This window comes from Misgurnus anguillicaudatus, chromosome 5 (genome assembly GCF_027580225.2).
Source record: "Misgurnus anguillicaudatus chromosome 5, ASM2758022v2, whole genome shotgun sequence".
Classification (NCBI taxonomy): Eukaryota; Metazoa; Chordata; class Actinopteri; order Cypriniformes; family Cobitidae; genus Misgurnus; species Misgurnus anguillicaudatus.
In genome coordinates, this window is record NC_073341.2 from 25,980,823 (window position 1) to 26,005,667 (window position 24,845).

General features: G+C 37.9%; 1 protein-coding gene across 1 annotated transcript in view; it reads left to right on the forward strand.

Moving 5' to 3' along the window:
• The window catches only part of prex1 (phosphatidylinositol-3,4,5-trisphosphate-dependent Rac exchange factor 1), an 83,259-nt gene that overhangs the window by 20,642 nt on the left and 37,772 nt on the right, over positions 1-24,845 (forward strand). Inside the window, exons 2-10 of the mRNA XM_055167650.2 lie at positions 3,533-3,598; positions 3,908-4,030; positions 9,422-9,526; positions 9,844-9,945; positions 11,249-11,410; positions 14,134-14,267; positions 14,818-14,936; positions 17,300-17,449; positions 24,283-24,430. Of these exons, the coding sequence (XP_055023625.2) occupies positions 3,533-3,598; positions 3,908-4,030; positions 9,422-9,526; positions 9,844-9,945; positions 11,249-11,410; positions 14,134-14,267; positions 14,818-14,936; positions 17,300-17,449; positions 24,283-24,430 (1,109 nt within the window). The remainder of the gene's footprint in view (positions 1-3,532; positions 3,599-3,907; positions 4,031-9,421; positions 9,527-9,843; positions 9,946-11,248; positions 11,411-14,133; positions 14,268-14,817; positions 14,937-17,299; positions 17,450-24,282; positions 24,431-24,845) is intronic.

Genomic DNA, 24,845 nt, shown 5'->3' on the forward strand with positions numbered 1-24,845 from the left:
ATGAATCGCAGATTCACCCGATTACTAAAAGAGATCGCAAGTCACAACACCCTGCCTTTGAAGATTGATTTTCTGTATTTCATTAGCTTGGTGCCTTTTGCATCAGCGAATGAGGATGAATGAATTCATTTCTCATCCCGCACACAGGCCCTGATCGCACCTGTCATCCTCTGCTGCTGACTTCACACTCTCGTTGCCCAGAGGAACGGTAACAGTTGCCATGGCAGCGCAGCGTAGCTTCATAGTATTTGTTTATTTATGTGATATTTTGACGTAAGAATGAGAGTGCCGCGGTAAGGAGCCAGAGAACAGCACAATAAATACCAGTGAGACCTGCAGAGCAGCTTAAACATTCAAATCATGGATGTTTAAAAACAACCAGTGTTGAGCAAATTCAAAGTGTTTACAAACAAATATAACACCCAACACAATCTTTCATGGGTGGGCTTCATTATTCCTTTTTTTTACCTTTCTGTCATATTGTACAATGTACAGATTCATACAAATTAGCCACCTTTAAAAAGTAAAGCCCCAAAGCCTGTCTGTAACCCCACAATCCCCTCGGGCTGAGTCATACTGGGATGACCGTTTTAAGGGTGTCTTTGGCAGGGGGCCATATGAGAGATTTAAGTGGTCATTGCCTGTACATTGTACAATATCCCCTCATACGCTGCCCCCAGGATCTAGAGAGATGAACACGCCCACCACCACCATCACCCACATTACTCCTACAGTACTGTATCAGACCAAGATTGTCTTCGAGAGCTCTAATTAGATTTTTTCAAAACACATTTACTTATTTTAGTTAGCTTTTGCATCATGTTGTGCAGTTAAGTTAAATCCCATGTGTTCCCGAGTGCAAGCATGTGATGTCACATGATATGATAGAAGTTTACAGCTAAATGAGAGCCTTTATAAACAAACATTGTTAGAGGAACATACACTGGTGTGCTAAATGTCTTCCAGAGATGCAGAAGTGTGACTAAGAGTCTGTCATTATGAAGTGGAGTTAAGGAGTTGCCGTGTGGGGGCAAGTGGTACCACTTTTCAACCTGTCATTGTGGCTGAAGGAAAATAGGTGTGGTGGTGGGCTATATTTAAATTAATTCAGAAATTTTGATTCTGTCACGTGGAACACAAATGTAGCAGGTTTGGGAAGAAATAAAGGTACGCAAATTGAGATTTCTGAGATTTGGAATGTTAAAAATAAAAATAACTGGCGTGTGACAGGTGAAATGTGATGGGAGACGGTTGGAGACAATAGCTGGAGTGATGGGTTGTTTAACAGACACCAGGGCAGATGATGAGATGCTGATGATGAGAATTGTTTTACAGAGCCAGAATTAGAAACAAGTCAACGACTGACAGACTTTCTCCTCCTCCAGAGGAGACTCTTTTTAAAACAAACCATGCAAATCAATGTGCTGAAGATATTTATAATGTCAAGAGCCTGAAATAAAGCAACCGAGACAGATAGCTTCCTCATAAAATATGATGACCGCTGGCACCATCAGCAATAATGTCTTAGCTCTGATATGTTTGAGCATAATGTAACCACTAGACATTTTTAATTTGTTTAAGCTTTGTGTTATATTATTTACAGATTTTGATTTAAGTGGTGTTACTTATATGTAGTAGTACATATTGATATAATTAAGTTTTTTTTGTGTTTATCATGTTGGGTTTAATGGCTGTGAGGTTTGTGTAGCCACAGACCCCTCATCCTTTCATTGTCAGCACATAATTTGCATTTGCTGCAGGGTGAAGCCGTCTTTAAAAAGCCCTTGACAACTTGTCTATGATGCTGAGCTGTCCAATAGCCAGGATAGATTGGCGACTGTGTGTGTTTCTCACTGAAGCTGAATGCTGCTGGCTGTCCTGTTGGGCCTAAGGTCATGGGGAAGCATGGGATGTAAACATGTAGAAAATTTGTAATAGGACTTTAAAGGGAAATTCCACTTTCTTGAAAATATGCTCATTTTCCAGCTCCCCTAGAATTAAACATTTGATTCTTACCGTTTTGGAATCCATTCAGCTGATCTCCGGATCTGGCGCTAGCACTATTAGCATAGCTTAGCACAATCCATTAAATCTGATTAGACCATTAGCCTCGCGCTAAAAAATAACCAAAGAGTTTCGATATTTTTCCTATTTAAAACTTGATTCTTTTGTAGTTACAGAAGACTAAGACGAACAGAAAAATAAAATATGTGATTTTCTAGGCATATATGGTTAGGAACTATACTCTCATTCTGGTGTAAAAAAGGACTTTGTTGATGTAACATGGCTGCAGCAAGCGTAGTGATATTATGCACTGCCAGAAAATAGGGGCTGTTTACACTTGGTATTAAGATGTGTTTTCGTCGATCGGATCACAAGTGGACGAGAGAGACACATCACGTTTACACCTGGTATTTAAATCCGTCTCTTTTGTCCACTTTGACCACTTCTGTCCTGAATACTGTCAGGGGGTGGTCTGTTGTGATACGGTGGGTGAGTCTCTCCGGCCATTCAAACCCGAGCGGAAGTAATTATGAGTTTATATGGAAGCAAACTGATATTATGTCGGAGTCCACTGCTTGTTTAGCAAGTAAACATGCTGCACAGTGTTTTGTACGTGTGTATGTAAGAGCTTTCTCTGAATTTTCAGCACAATTGATGAAATAGGATCGCTCAACTTTCACACGCTTTCAAAACGAAACTGCGGAGATCAACCGCTTTAGGTTTATCAATGAAAGGCTAAAAATAGCGTTGTTCACTGTATGTTCACGCCAGAAGTCAAAAAAAGACGTAAAACTTGTGTTTAATACCTCAGATTAGATAAATGGGCAGAGAGAAGGCGGTCGCGTGTGGCTGTTCGAACGCATTCAATCACATGTACGTTCCACAACTCCAAAGCGATCCGATCGAAAGTGGTTTCGACTATCTCTGGATGTGGTTGAAAGTGGTCGAAAGTGGACAAGCTCAAAACGTTTGAACACCGTTTACACCTGGCATTAACATCGTCCACTTGTGATCCGATCGACGAAAATGCATGTTAATGCCAAGTGTAAACAGCCTCATAGTCGCCTGCCATTGAAAGTAAACAAGGGGACTATTTTCAGGCAGTGTGTAATATCGCCATAATGAGAGTATAGTTCCTAGCCATATTGGCCTAGAATATTGCAACTTTTAATTTTATGTCTGTCTTAGTACACAATGTTACTACAGGAGAGTTAAGTTTTAAATAGGAAAAATATCGAAACTCTTTGGGGTTTTTTTGCACAATGCTAATGGTCTAATCAGATTCAATGGATTGTGCTAAACTAGGCTAAAAGTGCTAGCGCCAGACCCAGAGATCTGCTGAATGGATTAAAAAACGGTAATAATCAAATGTTTAACTCTAGCGGAGCTGGAAAATTAGCATATATTTTTTTTAAAAAGTGGAGTGTCCCTTTAAACTATGAACATGTGTGAATTTGGAGACGTGAGAATACTTTTTTTTTTTTACAAAAATCTTTACACTAACCTTTACCTCTTTATCTTGTATCAGGCTTTTCTTCAAAGAATTAGACAGACTCCAGACAATCTGCAATGTCTCACACCAGAGCAGGTCAAGGTAAAGCTGCTTTAAAATCTTTTACATGATATATTTTTACTTGGACATACACTGACCCTAAGCCTTTGGAAACTCAAGTCACATTTAGAAGTTGCATAAATAACAAAATGTCAAATAATTTGACATCTGCAAACAAGTTCTTTTCACAGAACTAATTTATATATCCGAGTCATTTTTCGACTTGTCTTTTAACTGGTCACGGGGTCATTTTTTGTCTTGTGAATAAAGTTCAGCTTCCCTGTTGTAGAGGAAGGACAAAAATATAAATGTTAATAACTTACTTACATTTTCTCTTTTCCTTTCACACAGATCTTGTTCTCCAACATCGAATCTATTCTGGATGTCCATCGTGAGTTTCTTTCTGCCTTGGACAGAAGTCTACATCCTGAACCTCAGTCGCATCACTCTCTCGGAAACGTTTTTCTCCAATTTGTGAGTTTATGATTAGGGTACCGGTACCCAACGGTTCTTTTTCAGTACTTTACTCTCTGTGTAATAACAAAAACATTTGGATTAGAGCATTTGCGCGCTGTCTAAAGCATTATTATGCATCTCTATGGGGATGCGCATCTGATATGCGCCCACACAAAAGTCCTCAAACAGCGCATGAGTAGCTCGTTGAGCTCTGTTACGCATCTTCTTTGTACATTGTCAAGGTCTAATAGCATGTGAAAATGATAAATGTCGGTGATGATGCATCACATTGCGCTGTTGCAGGGTTGACGTCACAGCTCTCTCTCTCTCTCTTTCATATTTTCGCTTGCACTCTCGCTCTCTCTACTGGCTCGTGGCACGCCCAGATGCTTTCTCATGTACCGAAATCAGGCACAGATTGATTCGGTCCTTGGTAGTATTAACGTAATTCAGTCTGTGTACCAGTGTACACAACCTTAAAGTGATTCATTGTCCTTGATCTCGTTCATTCGTTCCCAACATGGGGTCCGGGCCCTGCTTAGCGCAGAGCCAGAGTTCACGGTTGATGGTGGGGGGGGCGTGGAATCCAATATGCTTTGAGCTCAAATAAGCTGATAAATATGAATAAGATAAAAAAGTCCCACTAATAGTTTGATTAAAACATATTATAAAAAGTGTTTTAAAAATCATTATGTGTGCACCGATATATATGTATAATGATTATGTTTGACGATTGTTGCATTTTCAAATGCGTGTTATAAACGACTCAAACTAACAGTGATTTCAGATCTGTAAGGACGTACTGATCAAAAAGCCGTAGTACTCTCCCTACATAATATTATAAAAAGTGTTTTAAAAATCATTATGGGTGCACTGATATATATGTATAATGATTATGTTTGACGATTGTTGCTTTTTCAAATGCTTGTTATAAACGACTCAAACTAACAGTGATTTCAGATCGGTAAGGACGTACTGATCAAAAAGCCGTAGTACATGAAATAGCAGTGAATAATATCGGCTGTGCAATTCAGAATACTTATCAGCCACGTATTATTAGTGTATATCGTCATTGAAAAAATCATACCCCTAAAATCATGCTTACAATGCTAAAATATGGTAGTTGTTTAAAGGGGACATATCATAAAAATCTCACTTTTTATGTTTAAGTGCTATAATTGGGTCCCCAGTGCTTTTATCAACCTATAAAATGTAAAAATGATCAACCCATCAACTTAGTTTTGGTAAACCATTCTTTGCAAGCATGTGAAAAAATAGGTCATTAAAATTTGGTTCCCCCTGTGATGTCAGAAGGGGATAATACCGACCCTAAATCTGCACTATCCAACCACGACAATGCCATTTAGCGCAGAGATCAGCTTATTTGCATTTTTAAGGACACACCCAAAACGGCACATTTTTGCTCACACCTACAAAGTAGCAATTTTAACATGCTATAATAAATTATCTATGGGGTATTTTGAGCTAGAACTTCACATAGGTACTCTGGGGACACCAAAGATTTATTTTACATTTTAAAGTCGTCTTGTGAAGTCCCCTTTAAAATAGTTATTTCCATTTTGCTCAACATGCTTGTCAATGTAACAGCAAAATCAAACGGAAAGATAGACGTAGAGGGTTGGGGGCTCAGATTGTCATGTATGTACTTAGGGGGGCCCCCTGATCTACTAGCACTGATCTTTATTCTTTCGCTATTAATCTATTGCTGTTGATTCATCATGCACTGCAAGCTTACCGATTATGCAAACCATCAGTATCTTACACCAATATATCCATCCATACATAAGTCTTAACTAAACTTATTTTTCTCCCAGCATTGGTTCGTTCCAAATATACTTAGTCTTGAAGATTACTTTACTCTTTCAAGACACTCCCGAGACTGAAAACTCGCCTAACAAAAATAAATCTACTGTACCACTGCCACAACAAACTTCACACTAGCCTGAAGCCTACCAGCTACCAAGACTCGTAATATAGTATACAGTCTTGTGAAATGAGCATTTGTACTGCACCTTGCTTGATATGAATATAAATTTTCCATGCACTCAATCATAAACACAGAACCCCTTCTGTAGTATTTACTGTACTGTTCAATTCTGACCCTTGACATTTCGACTTGGCTTTACTGTGCACCTTGGCACATGGATTGGTTATCTCATGAAATTGTAGCCTTTGTGCACCTTTAAAACGTACTTTTCCCTAGAGTCATCATCACAGTCAATACATGCATTATGCAGAAACCTTAATAATGACCATCAGATTTCTCTCTGAAGTCCATACAGCGCACGTCTGCTTACATTTTCATGCTTTGAAGACGTGTTTGCAAAAGCGATCCATCTTTAATAAGTTAAAGTCTTTCATAATCAAAGTTGCATTTTGGACAGCTTTTACATTCTGCAGAAGGAAATGTGTAATGTTAGTTGGCAGCTCTCTGCGTTTCAGTAGAAGGTTTCTCCACCCCAGCTTGAGCCCCATCCATAATCACTGCATGATGCATTGTTAGGCAAACACTTATCTCAGTTTACTTAACCTTACTGCTGACCAAGTTCAACAAGTTGGGTATTTATGTGTTTTGAAGAGTAATTTACAGCCATAGCTCATTAAGTTTTTGAGCAGTTACTGAAAGGATTGTTTGATTCATGAAAGTGGATACAGACCTTGAATTGACCAGTACCATTTTCTTCACTACTGTTTAAATAGCCGTCTGGAATTCGGCCTCTTTTCTGTATATAAAACTCTGTTTGTAAGTTAAAGCTGTTTTTTTCCACACTGGAAATATGGTAATGACGACTATTACGATATTCAGTCAGTGGTTTAAAAGCGATGGCTTTCAGCAGTAGTCTGCTGTATTTTAACGCCATGCAAATGAGTGCAGTTCATTAACACTTAACTGTTTCTACAGTCATTTTGGGTTGACCTTTAGCCAAGTTCACTGAAACATTCTGAGGTTTTAACCTCAAACTGTAGCTCTTTTCACCGTGATTGGAACGCCTGCTTGTTTGTGTGTGTTCTTGGATTGACTGTTTAAAAGCATATGCCAGGACAGATGTTCGTCATGGATGGCGCGCGATGGTGCCAAGCTCTCCCATTACAGGTGCTGAGGTCTGAAGCCCTGAGGGCTGAACCACAGTGCTTAAGCACACACACACACACACACACACACACACACACACACACACACACACACACACACACACACACACACACACACATACACTGTTTACATCCTAATGCAAATCCAAACTAACCAAAGACACATGCACATTGTGCATGGATTAAAAAAGACAGAAGCAGGGAATTGTGGATGCATTAAAATGAGCTAACCACAGGCTTACAGTTGCCTCTGTAAATCCCAGGATGAGTTTCCTGCTCTGTCAGGATGATCCGATTCCGAGTCCTATCAACTGTCAGGAAAACATGCCGTCCCTGTCAAGGCTATAGAACCAACACAGACTTTTCCTGTGGAACTTCATGAATGTCATCCTATCTTCTTTAATAGTCTCTTACCTCATCCTTGATCTGATAGATGGTGAACAGTTCATCTGGACCATTACCTGAAAAAATGCTGTGCTACTAACTCTTTCGTTTTTAAAACATACAGTACTGTGCAAAAATTTTAGGCCACCTCCACCAGACTTGTTGTTTTAGAAGTTTTAATGTCCATTCATATTTATTTTTCAATCTTTTTTATTAAGATACAAGCAGTATACCGGAAAATTGTACCAAAAAAATAAATCTTTCAGGACTGAATGTCTTTTTAAGGCATCGTCTGTGTTTAGTGTGACCTCTCTTGGCACTAAACACATCTTGGAACAGCATTTGTGAGCAGAATGAAGTAAAGAGACAAATTTCTTTAAAATTAGAAATTAGGACTTAATTTTATTTGGGTTTAAGAGATCCTGCAGTTTCCTGCTATTGCTCTAGTGGAAGGAATTTTATCCTAAAAACTTGACACATCAGTTTACATATTTATACAGTTTTTAATACTATATACACATGTCCTTAATTTTCTGGATGTATTTTTTTTAAAGAGACTGAGACAATATATGATCACTGTAACATTGTAAAAACAACAAATCTAATTCTGGCATGGTGGCCAGACTTTTGCACAGTACTGTACATTTTTTTAAATGTATTATAGACCGTTTCAGCAGTAACAACATAAACAAGCGGCTGCACGTAGCTTCCAGTAAACTCCGCTAAGAATAAATAACAGCAAAGTTCTTTAAACGTAGTTTATTTATATAACATTCAAAAAAACAACACATAGATTACCTAGGAAACCAAAACATTTGTTATTTTCGACGAGGCATTTGTTCAAGAGATCAGTTTAGCAACTAGTCAGAGCATTAAAAAAAAGAAACCGGAAAGTAAGGTTCGGATCCAGACGTGTATCACGTGCTTCCAATGAAACCGTCTATACTATAAAATGTATACAACACTACCAGTAAATAGCATGGACAATATTTAATGTGGTTATATTTCTCATAATCATAGAAACGGTTTGATTCAAAGCCACATGCTTTAAAATTTTGTTTTTTAAACAATAACAATTTTTATGTGCGAATTTTGTTACAAAACCAAAAAAATGTAAAATACATGTCAAACAGACAGCAAGTGCTCCACATACTGTACATGATGAGAAGTCCTTCAATACTTCACATGTGAAAACGGTGTATACATCTGTAAACTAGATTGTTTACATTTTAGTTTTTGTTTTCCATACTTAAATTTATGTCATGTTTGTTTGAAAATAAACAAATATTTTAAAATGTGGTGTACTTGGCCTAGTTTGAACTATTTTTGTGGTTCGGTGTTACAGTAGTAGAGATTAATCGGAATTACTGCATGGTCAGATTATGCGTGCATTTCTTCGCATGCTATCTTTTTGCTTGCAACTTCCTATTTCCACCTAGCTTTTGTGGGCCATAAAGAAGGTGTGGCTTTCAGACAAAACCTTTGCGCTTCGATTTCACTTCCTGTGTTGTTTCGAATAATGTAGTGAAGAACGATAGCGGCCAAGATCCTTCGGCGCCTCTGACAGTTTCAATACCTAAAATCACCTGCTTGTGCCACTTCTCAGCTCCTGTATTTGAGATAAAGGAGAGTGCCATTGAACTTCACAAAGATAGTTGTTTAAGTGTTTAAAATCTGTTTGACACTTCCCATATGAATGTGAGATAAAAAAAAAGAATGTGAAAAAAGACATCCTCTAATATAGAATGAATCAAAGGCTGTTAAGGGGACTTGTGTGGGGAAATCTAAAGTGACACCTGATCCATTAAGATCTGTATATTTCTGATGTGTTGAACTTTTTTAATAAAACCACAGAGGTTTTGTTTTAACCAAAAAGGTTTTTTTTAAATGACACTGTTGTTTTCTCTGCAGAGGGAACGTTTTTCTGTGTATGGGGAATACTGTAGTAACCATGAGAAAGCACTCAGACTACTGATGGAGTTAAACAAGATCCCTCACGTGCGGACTTTCCTGCTGGTAAACACCTTGTTTTTATCAGAGAAAAACTTTATTTCTCTTGCATTGAATTCTGATGAAAGTCCCATTACAGATCAGTTTCACCTATGTAACCCCTATAGAGCAGATTGCATTACTGGTTAGATGAATTGCTTCAGAAAAGAAAAGTCTGTTGAAGTGAAACTTATTTTTACTTTACAAATCAGGATGTGAGAGAAATTTTATTCAGAGTTTTCCATAGAAAATTGTTCTGTCTTATGGCAACTTTTTACTTTATGAGTCATAACCTTGAATCAGAGTTTCTTCTCAGTTCTGTATCTTGTCATCTGTTTGTTCAGCACCTTATGCTGTTGGGAGGCAAAAAGAGCACAGATGTTCCTCTTGAGGGGTACCTGCTTTCTCCCATCCAGAGGATCTGTAAATACCCTCTCCTGCTGAGGGTGAGGCTTAAACTTTACCACCATGACCATTTCAAATGTGGACTTTAAGTTTAGATGTCAAGTCTGTTTATAGCAGTGTTTTTCAAACTGGGGGCCACGAGATACTGCCAGGGGGCAACAGTTTTATGACATTTTATAAAATACACAAATTTATCACCTCAGAAAAACAAACCTACTAACCAACATCAATACATTGTATAGTTTAATATGTTTTTTCATCCTATTTCAAGTTTGAGATTATTTTATGTCAATTTGGAGGGTGGGATGCACCCTACACAAGGGGGGCCCCATGCCAAAAGTTTGAGAACCACCAATTTGTCTCTAATTAAAAAGACAAATGATTATTAAAGGATGAGTCAATTTTCTTAAAAAAATCCAGATATTTTACTCATCCAAAATGTTGATGTCTTTCTTTGTTCAGTCGAGAAGAAATTATGTTTTTTGAGGAAAACATTCCAGGTTTTTCTCATTTTTATGGACTTTAATGGACCTCAACACGTAACAGTTTTAATGCAGTTTAAAATTACAGTTTCAACGGACTCTAAACAATTCCAAACGAGGCATAAGGGTCTCATCTAGCAAAACAATTGTCATTTGTTTGACAATAAAAATAAAAATGGCTATCTCCGGTCCTGTGACGTGCCAGCGTGACCTCACATAATGCGTCATCACGTCGAGAGGTCGCGGATGACGTATGCGAAACTACACCCCAATGATTACAAGTTTAGAGTCCTTTGAAACTGCAATTTTAAACTGCATTAAAACTCTTTAAGTGTTGGGGTCCATTAAAGTCCATTAAAATGAGAAAAATCCTGGAACGTTTTCCTCAAAAAACATAATTTTTTCTCGACTGAACAAAGAAAGACATAAACATTTTGGATGACATGGTGGTGAGTAAATTATCTGGATTTTTTTTAAGAAAATTGACTTTTAAAGCTATCATTAAACAGGAACTTGATTTTTTTTCATTGGATCACAAAAAGTGAGAGAGAATTCGAGAAATGTACCAAACCTGAATTCAAAACCGTGTCTAAATAACTATTTGACTTAATTAACATTTTCTAATAGCCACATCCACTTGGATATGTAGACATACAAATCCACCAAAAGCTTTACAGATTTCCAGAACAATATAACCAGAAACAAATATTTTTGAAAGGAAAGAGAGTTAATTAAAGTTTCATGCTTGCTTTAAATATGCCTTTATAACATTATACACACAGCATTCAGAAGCCACAAGCAGTGTGTATAACAGCTGTTGTGTATAACCATATAACATAAGCACCTGCTGTCCACCCTCTAGGAGCTTTTGAAGAGGACCCCTAAGAAGCATTCAGATTACCCTGCAGTAGAGGAAGCCCTGCAGGCCATGAAAGCGGTGTGCTGTAACATCAATGAGACCAAGAGACAAATGGAGAAATTGGAAGCTCTTGAGATACTGCAGTCACGCATAGAGGGATGGGAGGTGAGTGTAGAAATGTTTAGTATAGACGTCACATATTTGTAGACTATAAGTAACTAACTATATCGCATGCTGTACATGCATGCAAATGGATGTCCCTTAGACTGGACGTCCTGTTGTCCAACCAATCAGAATTTCATGAAATCATTATTTTTGCAGATCCTATTGAAATTAGGGCTGCAGGAATGACACACTTTTCCAAAATATTATAAATAAGAACATTCAAAATATTTGGTATATGGACCTCTGAGAAAACCAGCAGGCCCATTATTGAGGCTTGTTAGTTTAGTGAAGTGCCGCTATGACACAGTGCTATGTGCATTTGTAGGCATAGTCTGGAATGAATCACATGATCAGTACTGCTTGTGTGTGCTGGTGACATTTTCTTGACATGTAGGCATACCACAAGCAGGAAGAGGAAGTCTTGACACAAAAGCCTGTTACCATGGAGATCCGTCCTAGTCTTGTATACAATGCCACACTGTGCCACCATGAACTCACTTTCTCATTTTCTCTCTGTCTCTCTCCAGCACTTATTTGCTCGTCCTTCTTTGCTAGCATCTTCACCCTCCCTTTTCTCACTTTTTTACCCTGTCCATTAATCCTCCGTATTGATTTATCTGAGTGGCTGTGCGAAATAAGTCGTTTTTTACAGCATGGTGTGAGTGTATTTAGTGGCAGTGGTTAAAATGTGCTCCATTTAAGGCCATTATACCATACTGCACTGCATTCTTAACATCAGAGTTGCACTTAAGACCCAAAAATCTTAGACCTCCTGACACCCAGAACAAGATTCTAGACGCCCTGAGACCAAGATCCAGATTTTCCATTTGCATGAACTGAAATTGAAAATAAAGTGAATGTATTGCAGCATTCATTTCCAACACTGAGACACTTTATACAGTGGCTAAGTAGCTGATGACAGTCTTGCTAAATCCCTGGTATGCTAACCCTTGACTAGATTCTCTGTTGAAGACGGACCACATTTTGAGGCCCAATCTGGGCTCATGTTTATGTTGAACATCACAATATTAGGACTCCAGTGGCTGGTTGCCTAAACTGCTTAGACTAGTCTTACAGTTCATGCCCTGTTCAGACCACCATGGCTTTTTCACTGCGTGTCGCCTGTCGATGAGGTCATTAGGAGGCGTTTCTAATTCTGGTTGTCATAAACAAATGAGTACCGTCCTCTGCGGTAGCTGCAGTGTTTGTTTGAGGTTTCTTTGCTTGTGATATCATGTACTGATGAGATTAAACATTTAATGCTGAACAGCATGGAGGCGTTTACCACAGACCTGACCAGACATATATCAGGGGTTTAGGATGCGGTCTGGTTTAAAAGCAAATGCATTCGATTTCCATTTAGTCCAGACTGTTTCACCTTTATAGGTAAATTGTGAAGAACAAGCTGGAAGCAGATTCCCATCTTTTTAATTGACCTGTCTGGGCACGCCATTGATCATGCAGAGAAAATAGACGCCGCTTATCAAACACATTCTAGCACGCCTGCCAGGCATGGAAAATCACATCCTGTACACAGTTGGCATGGACCGTGGCATCTGAGCAGAATCAATTTTTAATGGTCCTGCCGATTGAACTGGCCACACTCTGTTATCAAAACCTGTTGGCCTCCTCCGTCCTCTCAAAGGGGGGGGCATTTATCTTGATGATATGGAAGCTCGTGTTAAAAGTAATTTTAATAGGATTTTTAAATGAAATATACACTTGATGCAGTGCCATGCCAAAGCTAATGTCCACCTGAGGTTATGTGATATGAATGGATGATGTGACAGAATGAATAAATGAATGAGTGCTTCTCAGATTCCTTTTTTTAAATATGTCTGGATCCTTTGCTGTAGCACTGAAAGATGTAAAAATATCGTCCCAAATCAGTTTTTGACATATTTCAATTTACCAAAAAACTAGGGATGCACCGATATGGAAATTTTGGCCGATACCGATAACCGCTAACTCTTTATATTTGGGGGCCGATAACGATAAATATTCATATTATTTTCACAATGAAAAACTCCCAGACCGCGGACATCTTGTCTTTGCGCTAGACTAGCATACTCTTCTTAAGCCCGCAACACGTGTCATCTTCGTGCTATGTCACAAAAAGCACCAATCAAAACTCCACATGGCCAGCAATGAGCAAGTGAAGTGGTTCAACAAACCAAAATAATCCATCATTTATCTGCTTTCATTTATCGGCCGAATTTTGCTATCAGACTGATAACCGATAATATTAAAAATAAGCAGTTATCGGCCGATAACGATATGTCGGCCGATATATCGTGCTTGTGCATCCCTACAAAAAACTAATTGAAACATGATTGGCAACCCTACTACATAGAGGAAATATAACCATGTTACCATATGGCAATTCTGTTCCACCATGGATAAAGTAAAGCAGTTTTCATTTTTGTATATATTAATTGCATTACAGCATTAATTATATTACAGCAGTTGTTTGTGTATTTTTTGTGATTTAAAGGTTCATTAAAATTATAGCAATAGCTCTTAAAGCATGGATGAGCTATGGTGTAAAAGCAAAATTTAAGGATAAATTTATATAAAAACACAAAAATAACAAATTGATGAGTAAAATGTTCGCAGTCTGTTACTGTGAAAATCTTATGTTTATTAGCACCTGTAAAATGGATGCATTTTGAAATTTTTTCAAAGTAGTAAAGCACTAATGTTTCTTTCGATTTGTTTTGCAGGGAACAAACTTGACTGATATTTGCACAGAGCTGCTACTACAAGGCAACTTGCTGAAGATATCAGCTGGAAACATCCAGGAGCGAGTTTTCTTCCTGTTTGACAATCTCCTGGTCTACTGCAAGAGGAAATCTAGGTTAGTTATGCAGTACACAATACTCACACTTTGAGACATGTTACCTGAGTGGTTTAAAATTATTTGGCAGATGGTGTGTTTTCATGTGAAGGGATTTTTTGTGATATATTAAAAGGGGTTCCCCAGGGTTCCATTTTGGGACCTGTTGTGTTTTCAATTCATATAAATGATTTGGTTTAGGAAATTCAAGCCAAAAAAAAACACTTATGCTGATAATACCATTAATCATACACTTGTTCCATCTATAACAGTAAAGATTTATTTTAATGCCAAAAAGAAGCTAATTTTTGTCTGTGATTGACTATGGTATAGATGCATGCAGCTTCCTCCATCTTAAAGGGCCTTGTTTTAGTGTAACACGCCTTATTAAGTTTTATTACAAAATCTCAAACTCCATACTTTTTATACTTAAAGGGTTTATAATAGTACCTCAAATGTACATATTGGTACCTCAAAGGGACATAACAGGTATTTGGAAATTTTTTTAAGGTTACCATCCCAGTAACAGCTTTTGTACCCTTTTTTGATAGTTTATTCTTTTAACATTCAGGGTGTCATCCACCAAGAAATCCACCAAGAGGACAAAATCCATCAACGGGCCGCAGTTTGTGTTCAGAGGCCGTATCAACACTGAGGTCATGGAGGTCGAGAATGTGGAAGATGGAACTGGTATGTTTTTGGTTTATTCCTAAAATCAAACAACTTATGTCTGTGAGTACCTTCTACTTTTACGTTTTGACAAAAGCATACGAGATAATCAAATAGTAAGTCAAGTCTCCATATGTGTGCGGATCCCTATGTAGACATTGAGGTAGGTTTTGGAACAGAGCTACAGAGTAATGTCTGCAATACAATACAAACACATCATCCTTTTTTATAGCTGTGCATCATACAGTTTCCTGTATGATATCCTTGTCGTTCATCTGAACACCATGTGATGCTCACAAATAACACAAGCAACAAACAAAGCCATTTAAAGGGAACTTCAGTTGACACAGTAGAAATTAGCTCAGCTGTGCCCTCAAGATAAGATCACACAGTGCTTCTAAGAAAATGATAGCTTTGCGTTTAACATCTTTGCTGGGCTCAGCGTGCATTCACACCAGTCAAAGGTAGCCTTCAACTGTCAGGCCCAATGTGAAATTCAACTCTCAAGGGGAGTCATGGCTGCTGTGTCTCACCTTTTGCTCTTAATCTTTCACCACACCTTAAGTGGCAGGGTGGAAGTGCAACGTCTTTCTCTCTCTCTCTCTCAGCCACAAAGAAAAACATCCTCTTTGACACACATGTGAAAACAAGCCATAGGGCTGTCATAGTACCAGCCTACACGCATCTTGAAGTTGATATGGCCTGCGTGAGCCCATGTTTTGTTATTCAGTCTCTTAGTTTCACATGACGCTTAACATCTGTGGAAATGTATTACTGGTGTATTTTGCCGTTTTAGATTAGGTTGCATATTAAACTGACTCACTTTGTTGTGTGTAGTTTAAGATAATGGTCAAAGGCATGATCAGTTGTTCATGTTGCAGGATATTTAAGTAAAAATAAATGGACTGTACTTAAAACATTATATTGGGAGCTCTATTTAAGCCCTTTTAACCCCTTAAACTCTGCAGGACCCACTGGCGCATCCAAAACCGCATCATGCATTAAAAAAAAAAGTTGTGGAGCACAAAGTTTTCTGTATATTAAAGGAAAACACCACAGTTTTTAAATATTTTACTACGTTCTTACCCCAATTTAGATGAATTAATACATACCTGTCTTTTTTCATTGCGTGCACTTTTGACCTTTGTGCAGCGCTTCTTGAATGTGTTGGCATTCAGCCTAGCCCCATTCATTCCTATGGCTCCAAACAAAAGTTTTATTTTGTGCCCCCATACTTACTTGTGCAACTACTCATGTAACAGTCTTTAAATAGGGGAAACATGGAAGTGTTTGGTAGCTTCTAAATTCATCCCTGTTTGGAGCCATAGGAATGAATGGGGCTAGGCTAAATGCTAACACATTCATGAGGCGCTGTACAAAGATTAAAAGTGCACGCATTGAAAAAAGATAGGTATGTATTAATTCGTCAAAGTTGATGTAAGAACATAGTAAATCATTGAAAAACGATGGTGTTATTCTTTAAGATAACTTTAATCAATTTATCCAAATTATGTGGGTAGATGACTATTTTAAATTCAGGCGCAAAAAAAATCTTCATAAAATTGTATTTTTGTTTTGTTTATGTAAGTGTGATGCACAGCTTACATAAACACCTGACACTAGATTTAAAGTACAGTATGCTGACTTGGCAAACCGATCTGCTTGTTTTCGACTGGCCAATTTTGTTTAATTGGAAAACAGATCAGGTAATGCTTAAGTGTTTTTATTACTAAGCCGGTCTCATATGTTCAGGCGAATATAATTGGTCATAAATTCTCCCTAACCAGATTTATATGAGCTAAAAGCCTCTCATATTTTCTCTTGTGTGCTGAAATCTATTTATACTGCCTCAGCATTAAGCCAGTGCTCATCACATACCTCATTCATTTCTCTGTATAATTCACCCACTGTCATATCTGGGATAATATTGGACCATGAGTGAAGGCAGAAGTCTTTGGTTTAAGGGTGGGAGTGAAGTGCTACGTGCTGAAATGCACCATTAATGATTTCTCACCCTAATGGTTTAACCTCTTTACATTATTAATGTGTGTACATTGTTGCAGACAGTCAGGTTCTCTGTGTCAGCATGTATTGTATGTTTGGGTCAGTAACTCATCTTGTAATTGTAAGAGAGAACCTTTTAACCTTCTGTATTTGGCTGAGCAACACATACAGTAAATTGGTATACTGCCTACTTGCTGTTTTTTAAAGCTGAAGAGTATTTATAAAACTCAATATAGATAATTTCCAGACTAAGACAGCAACACTCGACCAATGGCCTGAGTTTTGGGTGTGACTCTCTGTCCAGTTAATGGAGAATAGGGGACTTATGATTAATGTTTAACTTGTTTTGTTAATTTTGTGTTGTTTTACTTTCTTTCTAGCGGATTATCACAGTAACAACTACACAGTTACCAATGGTTGGAAGATTCACAACACGGCCAAAAACAAATGGTTTGTTTGCATGGCAAAGAACGCTGAAGACAAACAGAAGTGGCTGGACGCCATATTAAAGGAGCGTGAACAAAGAGAGAGTGAGTAGTTTTGCTCTTCTTTAACACATATGCATATAGTAATAAAGGTGTAAATACACAAAAGTTGTCACTGGGACAGTACCCTTTCAAAAAGGTACACCTCTGTACCCAAAGAGTGCATATTAGTACTTTAAAGGTACATCTTGGCAGTTTAAAGATACAGCTTTGTACCTTTATTTTTCACAGTGTACATTATAATGCATTGATCTTTTCTGATAAAAAATTAAAGGGGACATTTCACTAGACTTTTTTAAGATGTCAAATAAATATTTGGTGTCCCCAGAGCATGCACTGTATGTGAGCAAAAAGTCAGATTTTCATAATATGTCTTCTTTAAAGAAACATTCATGTTTATATTTCCGAACATGAAAATTCTTTAAAAATTTACCATGCCATCCCAGATGTATATGACTTCCTTTCTTCAGTTGAACACAACCTTTTTTTTTTATTGTCATCTTATATGGTGGTCAACATCCAGAAGGGTTGTTAAGGGGCGTTTTTCCAGACATGGTTTAGATTAATGCATCCAGACTGAAAACAACTTGCACTGATTTATCATTAAATACATCAGTGCCTTTTGTTTGGCCTTAAAATGCACACAAGTAATGTTTTTAGTAAGGCATGTTTGTTAAAGGATTAGTCCATTTTCTTAAAAAAAATCCAGAAATTATATTTTTTGAGGAAACATTCCAGGATTTTTCTCATTTGAATGGACTTTAATGGACCCCAACACATAACAGTTTTAATGCCGTTTAAAATTGCTGTTTCAACGGACTCTAAACGATTCCAAACTAGGCATAAGGGTCTTATCTAGTGAAACGATTGTCATTTTTGACAAGAAAAATTTTAAATATGCACTTTATGCGACCTCACGCAATACGCCATCCCGTCAAGAGGTCACAGATGTTGTATGCGAAACTACGCCCCAGTGTTTACAAGTGCTGAGAAAGAGGACCGTTCCGACGTTGTTGTATGTGGAATGATACTAATTAATGTCTTTGTGTCAGTTTATTGTTTAAAATGGTCCGCAAACGTGCGTTTCATATATGTAATACGTGTCCTTTCCACGTCATTATTACGCAATTACGTGAGGTCGCGCTGGCGCGTCACAGGACCGGAGATACACGAGAAGCCGTGGACCAAAAGTGCATATTTTTTATTTTTCTTGTCAAAAATGACAATTGTTTTGCTAGATAAGACCCTCATGCCTCGTTTGGAATCGTTTAGAGTCCTTTGAATCTTTGTTAAAACTGCAATTTTAAACTGCATGACTTGCGTTACGTGTTGGTGTCCATTAAAGTCCATTAAAATGAGAAAAATCCTGGAATGTTTTCCTCAAAAAATATAATTTCTTCTCGACTGAACAAAGAAAGACATCAACATTTTGGATGACATGGTGGTGAGTAAATAACTGGATTTTTTTAAGAAAATGGACTAATCCTTTAAAACTAAAATCATTTACTCCCTCTCATGTTGTTGCAGACCTGTATAGGTGTCTTTGTTCTGATGAAGACGAAGGAAGATATTTTGAGGAATGTTTGTAACTAAACCAATCATGAGCCTCATTCACTTCCATAATATTATTTTTTCCCACTATGGAAGTGAATTCCTCAAAATATCTTCCTTCGTGTTCATCAGAACAAAGAAATGTCTATGGGTTTGTAACAACATGAAAGTGATAAAGAATCAGAATTTTCATTTTTGGGTGAACTATCCCTTTAAGATATATCAATGCAAGGTGTTTTTAAATTAAGGGAGCTCAAGCATGCATTTTAGTCTGGGACTAGGATAAGCCCTGTCCAGGAAAGTGCCCCAAAATGTATAAAATATGTCTTTTTTATGTCTTTAACATTTGTCATGAGGATGAGTCAATTATAATATAGTATTTATATTTGGTTGGACTATTCCTGTAATACAAAATTTTATGATAATATTTATACTGTTGAAATATTGCATTTTTTTGCATATAAATTATAACTGAATCATTGTCAAAACAAGTATTGCCTGAATAATGAATTCTTATTTTGAATCAACCCATTTTACACGATGTTTCATATTTTAACGTATATGTTTGAATGTGAGTACTTATCTTCTGTTATTGTGTGGTGATTTGAACACCTGTCCTCTGCGGCACCACCTGTTCTGTTTGAGGCCCGTATAATGCTTTTTACTACAGGGTGGCACTGATTGTTTAGGTCATGTGACCACAACTGTAAAACCACAGAAATAGCACTTCTGATCACAGCTCTTGGGTTTCAGTATTGGCCTTAAGGATCAGTTACCAGTGTCCAAGTCCTTAATGTGCAGCCAGAGCATTAGATCGCTGTCTTAGCTGGCGGTAGAGCGAGATGTCACTGTTTGTGCTGTGATGCCAGATAAAAGCAGAAGTTTTATGGTGCGTATCAGATTTCCAGCGTTTGAAATCGGAGCCCAGTCCAACAGGTGCTGCATCAGTCACACCTCTTGAACTGTCCAAGTCCTTTCACTCCATCAAACTTTGTGTTCCAATTAATACTTAGTTTGACGTACAAAAAGTCCCTGTAATTCTAGAAAGTTGGTCACGAGTCCAGTATATCAAAGAACAGCTGTTTTAGTGCTAAATTTATTTTAACATAATTATATGTGAATGAAGTTTGCACAATTTTGTACAGTTTTTTTCCCATATTGAAATTTCACAGTTTTTCCATCTATGTACACACAATAGCAAATATGTAACACTGTCTGTGAAATCCAGGAGCATCAAGTTTTATTTCAATCATTTATTTCAATCTTTGACATGGCCTTCCTCAGTCAGTGTTAAAGATATAAATGTTATATTTTCACATAACGTTCTTTATATCTTGTTATATTAAATTATTATGTTATTTATTTTAGAATGATTTTATTTAGAAAACCGTAAATAAAAAATGAGTTTTTCACAGACTGGGTCACATAATAATTATATAATCTAATAGCATGTCAAATGCCCACACAAAAGGCTGCTTTTTTGCAGAGCTCTGTCTAAACTCTGCATCCCACTTCAGCTGGGCATTTTTTGGGAGCCTTTTTTGGGTTTCCTTTTTGCCGCAACTCGATTGAATTTGAGCATCGTACAGCTGCCACGGACACCTCATGAAAACTGTCTTTGTAAGCGAGGGCTGCAGCTGCCGGTGGCCTCATTTCACTGGGACCTCAGACACAGCGAGGAGTGAGAGCCACGCCAGCTGCCACAGCCACATCTGAGCACTGCATCAGCTGCACAGCACACGCCCGATTATATACTTTCTTTAACGTTCACCTTGTTTCAATGTTTAAAAACTTCAAAATTTGGTCAATATCATAATATATTTGGTAAACTTCCGTTAAACAGGAAAAAATAAAAACTCTGGCACAGTGATATAAGTGCACCATTGTTTATTCAGTTCATCTTCCGTGCACTTAGAGGACTTTGCTGAAAAATTGCTTTGGCGTTTAACAGATTTTTCCAACAAAGTCTGAGATTAACGAGATTTGCAGCACAAGTATTTAATAATATATAATACGTGCTGAGAGCATTCAGTTAATGTCATTATTGCATTATTAACGAATGTGGCGTTTAGCGGCTTTGGCCTCTGAGCTTTTTTCTGTGCAATTGAGGCGAATAGTGCATATTTTCGCTGCAAACGCGCCGCCCATATCGTGTCATTCGTATTGCCCCAAGCGAGGACGATCTGATCGCGTATTTGCATTGACTTTGTATGTAATCTACTCACGCAAATTGTGAACTTGTGTCTGGTGTGAACCCACAGTTACAGTGTACCCCATAAACACAATAAAATCTTAGAAATCTCCCGATTTACCCCACCGCCGCTGTTAACATGTTGAACAGTGGCGTTTTACTACAAAAAAACAGGAATTTTCACGCAAGGAATTTAATCATAAGGCGTCTTTGCCCAAGTTGAAAATATTCAACTCGAGCGAAAAACTAGCATGACACAAATTAAATCCCACGAGTAACGCGATACCCCGCTTTTGGTGTGTATGCAGCATTATATGTTTGCTTTGTTTAAAAAAAATGTATTTTTCATATATTTTATCTTAATTCTGCACTGCTTTTTCCATCCTCATTAAAACAGGCTGTTTAGTTAGTTCTGGGTCTATAAGGGGGTGTGCACACCAAAGCTTTTACGCCCGCGGCCGGCGCATGTTTTCAATTCATTCCAATGGAAACTTAGCGTTTTTCAAATAAGCCGGTGCTCGGCGGTTTTTCCACACTCTGCACTGAGTGTCGAGAGTTTAAAGAGATTCAACTTTGCATGAAAAGCTCCGCTCGTCAATGTCAGTTCTCACACAGCCATCCAATCACAGTGTAGGAGGAACGGGACAAGTATCACAACAACCAACCGGCTCACAGCTCAAGTATCACAGCTAAAAACCGCTTGGCTAAAAAACAGCTGGCAATCGTTGTCCTCCAGGCGTTTTCAGACGCGTTTAAAAGTTTTGGTGTGCACAACCCCTAAAGACCCTCCCTCAGAAGTATAGAGGGTATGCATCGACGTCACTTTAACATGACGCCCCTGCCCCGAAAGAATGAGTGGCAAAACATTGAACAAAATGGCTGGGTTTTAAAAGAAAACGGCAGTATAACAGACAGTTATCAGCTTAAATTGAATTTAGTTGGCCTTGACAGCGACCCTAACAACTTGCCAAGAACCATTAGTCCGGGGGCCTTGGCATGTCTCCAGATCTCTTTTCCCGACAAATATGTTTGTCCTGCCTAATACTACTACATATTCTTGTTGAATCTGTTTGCACAGTCGATCACACAGCAACTTCCCCTATTTTAGATGCGTTTTCCGTTCTATATGCCAAGCTGTCGCTCAGACTTTATGCCCACTGAGTGCAGTCACTTTCGAAGAAGGTGAGGTCACGTGCATACCCTCTATTCAATATGCTGTCCCAGTGTGTTGTGATTGGCTCCTTTGCTGCGTGTTCCCGGGGGCAGGGTTTATGTACATTTTGGGGATAGTGATATCACTATGCCAGGACGAGGCAAAGTTGTAAGCAATCCAGCTGTTTGGTGTAGTTTTTTAGAAGCAATTTATATTAAAGCAAATATCTCCTGTTGCATTGAACTTTAAGCGTTGAAATTTTGCAAATGTGACCCGTACTGGCAAAATGAGTCAGAATAATTTTAAGCTAGAGGCAAAAAAAGTATAAATGTCGATTTTGGTCAAAATTAAGGTTTTCAAAAAAATAAGTACAAGGAATTTGAAAATGAGTGCAGGACTTGCTTGATGTTAAAATGCTATTAAGAGAGTTAAAGTTTACGACCTGATTGATTTTAAAATAGTTATTAACTCTTTCGCCGTTATTGACGAGATATCTCGTCAATTAAGAAAAAACGCTTCCCCGCCAATGACAAGATTTTCCGTCTTTCCGCAATACCGCTATTATCCACCAACTTATACAACCCGGAAGTAGCGCCTCACGTGAAAGAGAAAGAACTCCGTGTATGTTTTAAAGATCGCTCTGCATCTGATCTCTATCAAAAGTCCTTCGCAAAAATGGAATTATCTCAGCTTTTTGCTCAAAATTGGGTGTTTTTGAAGAAACCTACCCATGTTTGAGAGCTGATTACAAGAGAACTAATGAAGGTAGGATGAAACGGTTTTTTTTTTGAAAGCAGAGGGTCTGTTCTTTCATCTGATATATTGTTTGTTTATATATTTAAAGAAGAACATTTTCCAGAAGGCATTAAACTTTTGTGAAAATCATGAAAAATGCTGGCGCTGGCTGGCAACTTTTTTAAAAACGCTGGCGGGGAAAGAGTTAAGAGCGAAAAGACATGATATAGTTTCCGTTTCAGAACGGCTGTCCCTTTAATACACACTTGTTTGTTTTTTAGCAGTTGCTGGGCTGCATTGCACTATTGCACAGTTTTTATTAGGTTATGCATTGTTATTCTCAGGTCTTTAGGGTGGCAAGGAAATGGCACACGCTGCCTAGTAGAGCTTTTATCTTCGTTTGTAGCTCTAACTATTCTCACCCTGTTAACCACATCTTGTATCTTGACCAGAAATGCAGAGATAAACTGAGCGTGAGTGTTATTTTGGATGGCCTGCATCAAGAAATGTGTGTTCATCTCACTGAGTTGCTGTGCCAGTCCTAGTCCAAAGATTTTGAAGTGTGACTGTCTAATCTATTTTTAATTGACAATGAAAGTTGAAGAGTGCATGTAATCGCTTTATCTGTGATGTTGTGTGGCTTATACACTTAAGTTGGTTTCACCCTAAATGCGGATGCCAGATTAGGGTGGGTGCTCTCACTTTACCAAACTATATGTGCATGTGTGAGCAAACTTATAATAAAATCAGTTAAACCAGTGTTTCCTCTGAGCCTCACCTAAACATTAACTGAAACAGCAACACCCATACTGATTCAAAGCTACAGCAAGAGGAAATTTATGCTGAAGTGTCCCTCTGTGTGTATATATATATATATATATATATATATATATATATATATATATATATATATATATATATATATATATATATATATATATATATATGAGCTTACGTCATGATCGCAGAGAAGGAAGAAAAGCTCTGCGATATGATGATGACCATATATGTATATATAATAGTATCTGAAATGGTTTCATAATAATAAAATAATATATAATACTATCTGAAATGGTTTCATACTAATAAAATAATTTTTAAAATAATTTTAAAGGCCTTTTGTCCAAACCTCTGATTGTGATTGGGGTTGTAAGAGGTCTATGTATATTTAAAAATGTTTTTTCTCCTTTAAATCATTCATTTACATTTACATACTTTACTTTTTTATCTTTTAATGATGATCGGCAGGTCTGAAGCTGGGCATGGAGCGAGATGCATACGTCATGATCGCAGAGAAGGGAGAAAAGCTCTACCATATGATGATGACCAAGAGCCGCCACCTCATCAAAGATCGACGCAGGAAACTCACCAATGTACCCAAGTGCTTCTTGGGAAATGAGTTTTTGCTTGTTCTCACTATTATGTAATATAGTAATGTAACATTTTACTGAACGTATCGCTACTAATCAGCTCCCAGGTTTGCTCAATCCTCTTTTTTACACCATCTCCTGAATACCTTGCGCCTCATCCTAATCCAAGAGGCCCCCGTATGAATGAAAATGTGTACGCCCTCGCACACATACACACGTATAGACTCACTTAGCACTTGTAAATGCTTTCCCAAGCTCACTGCCAAGCACCCCATTGGACACAGACATTCCCAGGAAGAATGCCTTCATTAGAGAGAATTTTGCATTCAGCCTCAGTCTCTCTCTATCTGTCTCTCTCTGCATGTCTCTTCACTTTCTCTCGCTCTCGCTCTTCACTTTCTTGCTCACTCACCCCATCTTTCAACACTATGAATGGACAAT